Source organism: Myotis daubentonii, chromosome 1, assembly GCF_963259705.1.
Source record: "Myotis daubentonii chromosome 1, mMyoDau2.1, whole genome shotgun sequence".
NCBI classification, from domain to species: domain Eukaryota; kingdom Metazoa; phylum Chordata; class Mammalia; order Chiroptera; family Vespertilionidae; genus Myotis; species Myotis daubentonii.
The window spans coordinates 133,376,879-133,388,273 of record NC_081840.1 but is presented as its reverse complement, the minus strand read 5'-3'; the positions used below and the strand labels follow the sequence as shown (position 1 = coordinate 133,388,273).

General features: G+C 35.3%; 1 protein-coding gene across 4 annotated transcripts in view; it reads right to left on the bottom strand.

The window, feature by feature from the left end:
• Positions 1-791: 791 nt before the first annotated feature.
• Positions 792-11,395, bottom strand: part of SLC39A12 (solute carrier family 39 member 12) — a 68,399-nt gene continuing 57,795 nt past the window's right edge. For 3 of the 4 annotated variants that reach the window (XM_059660493.1, XM_059660503.1, XM_059660510.1), the window contains one exon: positions 792-1,379. In XM_059660493.1, the coding sequence (XP_059516476.1) occupies positions 1,251-1,379 (129 nt within the window). In that variant the 3' untranslated portion in view covers positions 792-1,250. The remainder of the gene's footprint in view (positions 1,380-11,395) is intronic. The other variant, XM_059660517.1, reaches the window with a different exon arrangement.

The window sequence follows — 11,395 nt, the reverse complement described above, 5'->3', positions numbered from 1 at the left end:
CTCAGGAGGGATGCAAAAGTCTGTATTTTAACAAATCCACCAGTTAATCCTAATGTATGTCAACATCTGAGGACTATTACATTTATCATGATGCCCCCTTAAATCAATCTCTACAAACAACTGAAGGAGAAACCCACCTCATTTTAAAAACAAATAAAAGTGGTTGAAAAAGGCTACGCTTGGGTGGGACCTGGCAAAGGTATCTACCTCCTGGTGAGTAAGAGGTGGCGGAGATGAGTTTGATTGAGTGCCATGAGTCATTTGGGCAGTAAAACAGGCTTTTCCCCTTGTCCATATATATTATGAAAAAAAATAAGAAAAATATTAGGCAACTCTTTTCCAAGAAAAATGACTAAAGCCGGGACTATTTTCTATTTTAATAATTTTGCTAGGTTATTAGTTATGTTGCTTGTGTATTTCATGAACTACCTACTGAAATAAGGTTTAGGGGGTCTGTTTCCTCAGAAAGAATATAAAATACATCTCACTTGTCAGTAATATTATTCCTATAAACATGCCCTGTTAAATCTGTGTGAGCTGACACATTAATCTACTGCCTGACTTAAGCTTTGTTATTTTTAAAATTTTTGAGCTTTATCTTGCCTGGAGCAGATTTCATTTGGTGATTATATAGAAGAATGCTGACATATTACCCTTCAGGCTTCCCAAGTCTGCCTGTTTATAAGCATTTATGAGTTGGTGAGACAAGCTTACAGGTGAACGATACTATATTGGTTTTGTGAGAGTTGATTCTGAATCCGACATCCACTAACAGAAGGTAATACAAACCATCACATTCAAACTAAATTTTATTACATTTATTTGGAATTTAGTTTGCTTATGGTTATAATCACACAGAAAAAAAAATATTTTCGACATCAAGGAAGTTGTAGCAAATTTTATCCCAACAGGCATCTGTTCACTTCACATAGTACCAACAAACATTTTTTTTTTATTAAGAAAATGATATTTTCGAAAGTTTACCAAAATTAATTTAGAATTTACTAATAACTAAAAAAGGTATGATTTCCATGATGTTGTAGACTGAAAACAAAATTTTTATTAAGGACAACCTGACATGTTTATACTACAAACACCAAATTGCATTATAAAATTAATAAGTTAATGAACTAAAAGACATACTTCACTAAGGTAAAAATACTTAATTTACAAGTCACTATAGAGTACAACAAAGGGAACAAAAATGAGACCATATAAATTCACTTTTGAAGGATTTTGAGGCTTTTAACTTATATTTTAATATTTTGTTCATATATAGCCAAGAGTAACAGAGAAAGCCAACCTAGGGTCAATCCAAAATTCTGCAGGAGAAACATCAACCAGGGTCGCCGTGTTTGAACATGAGTCATTTCAGGAAGCTAAAAAAAGAATAAAAAACCAGAATAAGATCCAGATATATTCACTGCTGGGAAAAGTTTGGTGGGAAAACATGAGGGACTCTGTTATTCAGAACTTAATAACCTTTAAAATTCCCAAAACAATTACAAAATGCTTAATACCTACTCTTAACCGAAATTTTTAAATGTAAGATAAATTAAGCTGTTTGATTGTGGTTCGAAGGATCCTAGTGTTGCCAGAAGTCCCAAGATAACATAGTTACCAACTGAAAGTAAACCCTTCTTACTTTTGTTTTTAGAAAATGCTTAGATGTGAAATAGATAATAGATGGAAGGTATTATTTTTTTTTACTGTTCTGTTATGTTTATGAATTTGCTAAATACACTGGTTATTACAAAGCATATATTTGTTTCTTTTCAAAGAGATGACCTCTAGAACAATCAAATTGTCATCTCCTAAGGCTGTATTTTATTCTCTGAGAGACAAGTGACCACCGTTTTATATTTGTGAAATGCCACGCCATCAGAAGCGCTGTGTTCACTCAAGCATCTTTGTGAAGTGCCTCAACATGTTATTGTTTCACATTCTTTTGAATCCCTGACCCTGAGAAGATCAGAGTGAGTATATCTCTCTTACATCATAGAGAAAGAGTAGGCTCAGGTCAAGAGACTTAACCTTGCTATTAGTGACCTTTGGGGCTGAATAGTTCTTTGTTGTGGAGATCCTCTTGTGTTCTGTGAAATGTTTAACAGCATCCCTGGCTTCTACCCACTACAGGTCAATTGTCCCTCTGCTCCCAGTCATGACAACCCAAAATGTCTTTAGATGTTGTCAACTATCCCTGGGAGTTAGGGTGGGAATAAAAATCTTTGGTTGAGAACCACTGGATTATTTTATTTAGCAAGAGAAAGGTCAAACATATAAAATATGCAAGGGTTTTAGATTTATGGCACTATAAAATAGGTTGACATATTTATTTAATGCCTATAGAGGAACATCCTGAATGTTCTGTTTGTTTGTGCTTGAGATGGACATTTCTCCATTCTAATTAGCTCAACAGATAGGAGAATTAGGATTATTGCAACCTGCTACTCACACCCCAGCACAGAGCAGTGGATTAAAGGCAATGGGTTTCCTTCTGTTCTGGTACTGTGCATCTCAGACAATATCTGTGAGACACAGTTATGCCATCTCAGGTCAAGTAAGGGCTCAAACTTTAGCCTTATTTTCAAATATTGGAATAAGACATTTTATAGTTCCATCTTCTTCTTGTTTTTTTTTTTTTTTACACAAAATAACTAATATTCATTTATAAGATGTGGCTGAATTAATAGCTTCTCTTACCTCCACTGTCTCTAGTGCCACCTAGCTGTTATTCATCTTTGACAAAATAGTACAAGTAGTTTCTGGAAAGATTTTTCTTGGCAAATAGTGACAAAATATGGATCATTTATTGAACCATCATGATTATGAGATGTAATGGAGAAAAATGCTTCAGATGAGGTATAAGCATGGTGATGAAAATGGTTCTTGATCAATAGATAGAACTTGAGATGAATTTTCAAACCATTAATATCTTAATGAACCTACATTTAGTAAGCTCCTTTTTATTTCCCCTCTTTGCTTCAAACTTCCACTCAGGATATTTGTTTGGGACGAAGTAGGTCTTGATTAGGGTAGATTTAATAGCAAAAAAACCCCCACAAAAACTGATACAAAAAACACAGAGAGAGAATTAGTGTCTAGAGAATTCCTGAAAAAATCAGTTTGTACTGACTAAATTCCCAAATGCCACAATATCTTGTTATATTGCTTGATCTATTATTTATGTCACTAGCTTCAGCTTATGGACCTGCTGTTTGCTTACAGTGACATGACAGAACTCAATACGTGTGTTTATAAGAGCTTCCAGTCTCTGCCAGTGGTCCCACTCCCAGTGACAAAACCAATAATTCTTCATTCTGAGTAAGTAGATGGCATCACCCACAAGAAAACATCATGAGTATTTCAGAGCTCCAGGAACCACCATTCATATGAAATACAATGTCTTCTGTGGAGTTTTGCAACAGGTTCCCTGCCTTTATTTTTTTCCCCCCAAAATAATTGGCTCTATGCTAACTTGACATCCATTGAGGTGTGCCTTCTAGCAGCTCATATGTCTCTCAAGGTCTTTCCGAATTCTCTGGCTGAAGCTCTTATGCAATGTTTATTTTCATTTACATTCGTTTTATTGTGCACTTTCTATATCTCCCTCACCCCATTTTCTTCTCATAATCCTAAAAGAGATAAAATTACTAACTCATTATAGCTATTAGAAAACATTGGCTCCGGGAGGAAAGTGACTTATCCAAAGTCACACAGATGTGATGTCAGAACTAGGAAAGAAGCCAGGTGACCTCATTAGTATAGAAGACATACAAACACAAAGACCAGCTCTCTATGTGAATTCATCTCTATTTTCAGTAATACATTTCTACCTAATTTAAAAAAAAAATGGAAAAATGCAAACACTAAAAACGTCCAATTAGGCATAAAGTAGTCACTGTATGTGATGAAAATATGTAATACAACATATAGATATTAGGCTGCCTTTGTCATAAAAGATCACATTACTGGTTCTGTACCCAACAAAAGCTATAACAGCACACTAACATTGTAAACCTACAGAAGCAGACAAACAATGGAAATTAACATAAATTAACATTTAAAAATAAGTTTAAGGAGATTCTCCTCTTGATATTGAAGCTTTAATTTTAACTTGGGTGGTCTAGCTGAGCTCTCCATGTCCACACATAAAAAGGTTTGGTAAGAAAACACAGCTTAGCTTGATTTTGAGACAATACTTGGCTTTCTTTTAGGTGATTATAGATGAACATATGAACCATAATATCTCTTGGGTCCATACCAAAATACCAGAGAGTACTACAGAAAGTCTTTCCAAAAGATACAAATATAAAATGCCAAAGCTCAAACCACATCTGATTACAGCATTTCATTGTTTTGAATACACCCATATATATTTTATACATTTCAATCAGTAAATTTTGAAGGAAAATAAAAGTCCAGATGAATTAACTTTAAGTGTTTACATTTTGTTTTTACTGTGGGGATTTTTAAAAAACCCTCTATAGGAGTTTAAGTGCCACCATCTTTCCCTGGCTTTCAAGAGAGAAAAGCTACTTTTACTTCCAGGGCAATTAAATTCCTTTATTAAATAATTTTACAGATCTTGATTTATACCCTAAGACCAGAGAGGGTGAAATGGTAGAGTATATTGATATTGATGTAAAAGGTAAAAAAAAAAAAAAAAAAAAGAGAGAGAGAGAGAAGAAATGTTAGCAAACAGCCTTGCTTAGAGATAGAGCTAAGAGAAGTGTTCTTGAGATTTCTGCCAGAAAGTTGGAATCCTTGAAGTAAGAAGTAATCTCCTTTTTTACCTCCATGCTTAGCAAGTTTCCCAACTCAAATCAGTGGATGCCAAGACATGATAGTCAAGGAGTTGTAATTTTCTGGAAAAATATATTTATCTAAAATGCAACCTTTTAACATGCTATCAAGTTCTTTTCTTCAATTTTGAATCAGGTACAGGAAATTTCCCGAGATGCATATAGTCCACATATTGACTGAGACTTGTCTACAGTTAATGGTTCCTGCAAGTTCTACTAACTAACTGAGATGTAGTTATGATAGTCAACTGCTAATTAAGATTTCTGAACATTTTAGAACAGTGGTTCTCAACCTGTGGGTCGCGACCCCTTTGGTGGTCGAACGACCCTTTCACAGGGGTCACTTAAGACCATCCTGCATATCAGATATTTACATTACGATTCATAACAGTAGCAACATTACAGTTATGAAGTAGCAACGGAAATAATTTTATGGCTGGGTCACAACAGGAGGAACTGTATTTAAAGGGCCAGAAGGTTGAGAACCACTGTTTTAGAAAGTAAATGTTTAAATTTGAGTTCGTTCCCATAACTATATTCCAGTCAAGATGATGCTTTAAAATGAATGTTCACAGAAAATATTAGAACATATCAGGAAAGAAAGTGGACGAATATTAACATCATGTACTATATAATAATTATATACTAGGGAGGACTCATCACAGAGAAGAATGGTCTATAAAACATCTTCTGGAACTAGGTTTTTGTCTTTCCTTGTACATGTAAGCTTCAGACTCTTCTGTCATTCAGAACCTCTGTTTATTTCCACCTGTAATCTGAAACTGGCTTCTTTTTTTTTTTTTAAATATATTTTATTGATTTTTTACAGAGAGGAAGGGAGAGAGATAGAGAGTTAGAAACATCGAAGAGAGAGAAACATCCATCAGCTGCCTCCTGCACATCTCCTACTGGGGATGTGCCCGCAACCCAGGTACATGCCCTTGACCGGAATCGAACCTCGGACCTTTCAGTCTGCAGGCCGACGCTCTATCCACTGAGTCAAACCGGTTCCGGCTGAAACTGGCTTCTTATTGGTATAATTAAACACCTATTGCTGGATATTTCATCACTTAACTTCCGTATGGTTCATAAATGTACATACTGAAAAAGAAAGCTCAGCATTCAATGCCTCTAAAATACACTGACATTTTCAAAGGCCCATTGTTATTAAAAATTTACAATTCAAATATAGAAATTCAACATTCATTTATTAAAGACATTTGGCGATCTCTTTGAAGATAAAATTGTAATTTGAATATTTTTTCCCTCTTAGGAAAGTGTAGCTTTTGGCATCATTAACTCTCAAGAGAAATGATTTTCTTTTTCATTCATGAAGCTCACATTTATGCCATCTTTCTTTCAGAGGGACCCTAAAGTTCATTGTGCATAAGGAGTCAGGTATACATTTGCATTTGATAAGAAAAACCATCCTTGTCGTTTCAAAAATGTGATTAAAAAAAACTCAAACTTATATTGTAGGACATCCCAATTATGCTTAATTAAGAGCACACATTTTGTGGGCTGCTCTAACTCTGTTACATTTGTAAATGGCTTAATTTTGTCCTTTCAAAAGACACAAAGTTGAGAACAAAACGGGAACTTGTTAGTGTCACAATTTTCGTTGTAAATCTGCAATTATCTGTTTGCATGTGTAAACTGTACACTTAGTAGTTGAATATCAAAGACTTCTAGTTTCTGGCATGGCACTCAAAAAGATTAAAATTCTGCCAGTGTGTCTTAACAACCAGAAAAAACTGGGAAAACTGAAAAAACAAAAACTCTTTTTAGATATGTCAGAGAAGTGAGGTCACAGGGCAAACTGCTGGCAAAACACAAGCAGACAGGGAATACCACTTCCTAGAGCAGAATTTCTTCCAAATTAATGTCAGACACTAAGCCACAGATCCAGGAAGCTCAGAAAACATTAAGCAGGATAAATGCCAAAATACTACCTATAGGCATATCATTTTCAAACTTTAGAAAATCAAAGATTTTTTTAAAATCTTGAAATAAGCCAGAGGGGGGAAGAAAACATACCTATAGGCAGATGAGTAAGGCTAATAATTACATATAAATTCTCCTCAGAAATTATGTGAGCAAAAAGAATGAAGTGAAATATTTAAAGTGCTGAGAGAGATAAATCACAAACCTAGAATTCTGTGCCCTCAAAATTAACCTTAGGAAAAACGGAGGAAATAAAGATATCCTCAGACACAAAAATTGAAGGAATTTGTTGCCAGTAGGCCACCCTTGCAAAAAGTGTTAAAAGAAGTTTTTTGGAGAAAGAAAAATAATATAGGTCAGAAACTGGAATGTACATAAAGAAAGAACATCAGAAAATGAATAAGTATTTTCTTACTCTTAATTAATCTAACAAATTTGTTCAAAATAATAGTAACAATGCATTAAATTATGTATGCCTGTGTGTGTACACATGCTTATGTATAGTGAAATGAATGACAGCAATGGCACAAAGAATGGAAAAATGAATTAAGAATATTTTCTTATTACAATGTGCTTACATTATCCATAAAACAGTATAGTGTTATGTTAAAGTAACATTGGATTAGTTGTATGTATGTTGAAAACTCTAGGGCAACCACTTCAAAAACTAAAAATGGAAATACAATTAATATACTGAGAAAGGAGTCAAAATGGAATAATATAATGCTCAATTAAAACCACAAGGCAGAAAAGATGTAAAAGATAAAATTAGCAACAAAGAACAAGGTCAAAATTAGGAGACAGTAACAAATATGGGAGATATTTAACCAACTACTAGAGGCCTGATGCACGAAAATTCATGCAAGAGTGGGCCTTCCTTTCCCCAGCTGCCGGCATTGGCTTCCCTCCAGAACCTGGGACCCGGGCTTCCCTCCTCCGGCCACTGGCAGGCACCAGGAATCCTGGCTGCTTCCCTCCTCTGACTGCCCACAGGCACCCAGGACCCGAGCTGGCTTCCCTCTGGTCCCGGTTTCTTCAGGAAGGATGTCTGGTCTAATTAGCATATTACCCTTTTATTATTATAGATATCAGTAATCACTCTAAGTGTCAATGGTCTAAATACTCTAATTAAAAGACCCTTTTCAGAGTGGATAAAAAATAAGACCCAACTATATGCTGTCTACAAGAAACCTGCTTTAAATATGAAGAAAAAAATGTAGATTAAAAGTAAAGGGATGGAGGAAGCTATATCATGCTAACTCTCATCAAAAGTGAGTGAGAGTAGCTACATTAATTTCCAACAGAGCAGTTACCATGGGTAAATATGGACATTAGATAAAGATAAAAGACTCAATACTTCAATAATCTTTAATGTATATGTTACTAACAACAGAGTGTCAAAATATATGAGACAGAACTCAGAGAACTGCAAGGAGAATCAGATGGAGAGTTGGAGAGTTTACCACATCTCCTTTAGAAATAGATAGACCCAGAAGACTAAAAATCCATAATATCACAGAGGAGCATCTTCAATAAACTGGATATAATTGGCATATATAAATTACTTCAGCCAATAACAGCATAATTAACATTCTTCTCAAGCTCATATAAAACACTCACATAGACAGACAACATTGTGCCCATAAAGCAAACCTTAATAAATTTAAAATAATAGAAATCGTATAACAATGGAATTATACTATAAATCAATGACAAAAGAAAGCTGGGAAATCCCACCAAATACATAGACATTAGGCAACACAGTTCTAAATAATACAAGGGTCAAAGAAGAACCTTTAAGATAAATTAAAACCTATTTTGAAACTAAATGAAAATGAAGATGCAATTATCAAGGTTTTGGGGATACAGTAAAAGCAAGGTTTGGAGGGAAATAGTAGAAATGAAGAAAGATAAAAAAAATTAATAATCCAAACTTCCACCTCAAGAAGCTAGAAGAAGAATATAAAATTAAATCTTAAATGAGAAGAAAAAATAAATAAACCAGAAATTAACAAAATTGAAAACAGTAAATCAATAAAAAGAATCAACAAAGCCATAACCTGATTCTCTGAAAAGATCAATAAAATAACTAAGCCTCTACCCAGGCGAACTACAGAAAAAAGGCACAAATTACTTATATCCAAAATGAAAACAGGGACATCACTACAGTTTTCATGGACAAGAAAAGCATAATAAAGAAACATTATAAATAACTCTGTGCCCACAAATTTGTTAACCTAGAAAAAATGCATCAATTCCGTGAAAGACACAATCCGCCAAAACTTACACAAGAATAAGTAGACACTGTATAGGCCTATATCTATAAAATAAAGTAACCTTTCATTCAATACAGAGAGCACTAAACACGGATGGGTTCACTAGCAAATCCTACCAAGCATTTAAGGAAGAAATTATGCCAATTTTCTATAATCTTTCAGAAAATAGAAGCTGAAAAAATACTTTCCAACTCATTCTATGGGGCCAGCTTTGTCTTAATACCAAAACTAGACAAAGGTAAAACAAGAAAAAACCACAGACCAATATCTTTCCTGAACAGATATGCAAAAAATTCAACAAAATAGTAGCAAATCAAATTTTTAAAAATGTATAAGAAATTATACACCACAAACAAGTGGGATTTTTTTTACAAGGCTGATTTATCATTCAAAAACTGATTAATATAATCTAGACCAGTGGTTCTCAACCTGTGGGTCGCGACCCCTTTGGGGGTTGAAAGACCCTTTCACAGGGGTCCCCAAAGACCATCGGAAAACACATATGTAATCACATATTGTTTTTGTGATTAATCACTATGTTTTAATTATGTTCAATTTGTAACAATGAAATTGGGTGTCACCACAACATGAGGAACAGTATTAAAGGGTCACAGCATTAGGAAGGTTGAGAACCACTGATCTAGACTATAGCATCAAGCTAAAGAAGAAAAATTACATGATCATATCAATAAATGCATAAAAAGCACTGACAAAATCCAACATATATCATGATTTTTAAAAAAAACTCCCAGAAAACTGAGAATAGAGAGAAACTTCCTAAAATTCATGAAGGGAAGGAAAGGGGAGGGTAAGGAAATGGTAAGGAGAGTAATATAGAAAAAAAGAAGAAGAAAAAGAGAAGAAAGGGAAATAAAAGGTATACAGACTGGGAAGAAGAAATGAAACTGTCTTTATTTGCATTTGAGATGATCTCTATGTAGAAAATCCAAAAGAATCAACAAAAAAGTACCTGGAACTTATAAGTACATATATCAAGATATAAGGTTAACATACAAAAGTCAATAACTTTTCTATATACCAGGAATGAACAAGTGAAATTTAAATTAAAAATCATTACCATTTACATTAGCACCAAAAAATAAAATACTTACTGGTATATATAAATCTAACAAAATAGGTATAAGATCTATATGAAGAAAACTACAAAGCTCTAATGAAAGCTATCAAGGAAAAACGAAATAAATGTAGAAAATTTCCATGTTCATGAACATGACAATGTTGTCAAGATGTCAGTTATTCCATAGACTCAAGAAATGTCAACCAAAATCCTACAAGTTTTTCTATGGATATTGAAACACTGATTCTAAAGTTTACACAGAGATGCAGGCCCCAGAATAGCCAACTTAATATTGAAAGAGAAGAACAAAATTGGAAAATTGATACTACCCAACTTCAAGATTTACTGTAAAGTTACCATAATCAACAATGTGGTATTGGTGAAAGTACAGACAAACATACCAATGGAACAGAACAGAGAGGCCAGAAATAGACCCACAGAAATAGAGTCAACAGAACTTTGACAAAGATGCAAAAGTGGCCAAACCGGTTTGGCTCAGGGGATAGAGCGCTGACCTGCGGACTGAGCGGTCCCGGGTTCAATTCCAGTCAAGGGCATGTATCTAGGTTGCGGGCACATCCCCAGTGGGAGTGTGCAGGAGGCAGCTGATCTATGTTTCTCTCTCATCGATGTTTCTAGCTCTCTATCCCTCTCCCTTCCTCTCTGTAAAAAATCAATAAAATATATTTTTTAAAAAAAAGATGCAAAAGTGATAAAATGGAACAAAGATAGTCTTTTCAATAAATTGTGCTGGAATTACTGGCATGTACAAAAGAAAAAAAAGAAAACATACACAGGCCTTGGTTATTCCTTGTGACAGAAATGTAAAGGAGGGTGTTAGAGTGCATTTTCTTTTAGCATCGTATTTTATTATTAACTGAGGCCTGGGGTACGAAATTCGTGCATGGGGTGGGGGGATCCCCTCAGCCCAATCTGCACCCTCTCCAATCCGGGACCCCTCGGGGGATGTCCAACTGCCGGTTTAGGCCCGAGGGGATCAGTCCTAATCCAGCAGTTGGACATCCCTCTCAGAATCCGGGACCACTGGCTCCTAACTGCTCACCTGCCTGCCTGCCTGATCAACCCTAACTGCCCCCCCTGCTGGCCTGGTCACCCCAAACTACGCCGGCCCCCCCTCCCCACCCCCCCCCCCGCTGGCCCGGTTGCCCCCAACTGCCCCCGCCAGTCTGGTCACCCCTCACTAACCCCCCTGCTGGCCTAGTCACCCCACACAGCCTGTTCGGTTGTTCATTCAGTTGTGATGGTCGCTTAGGCTTTTATTATTATAGATC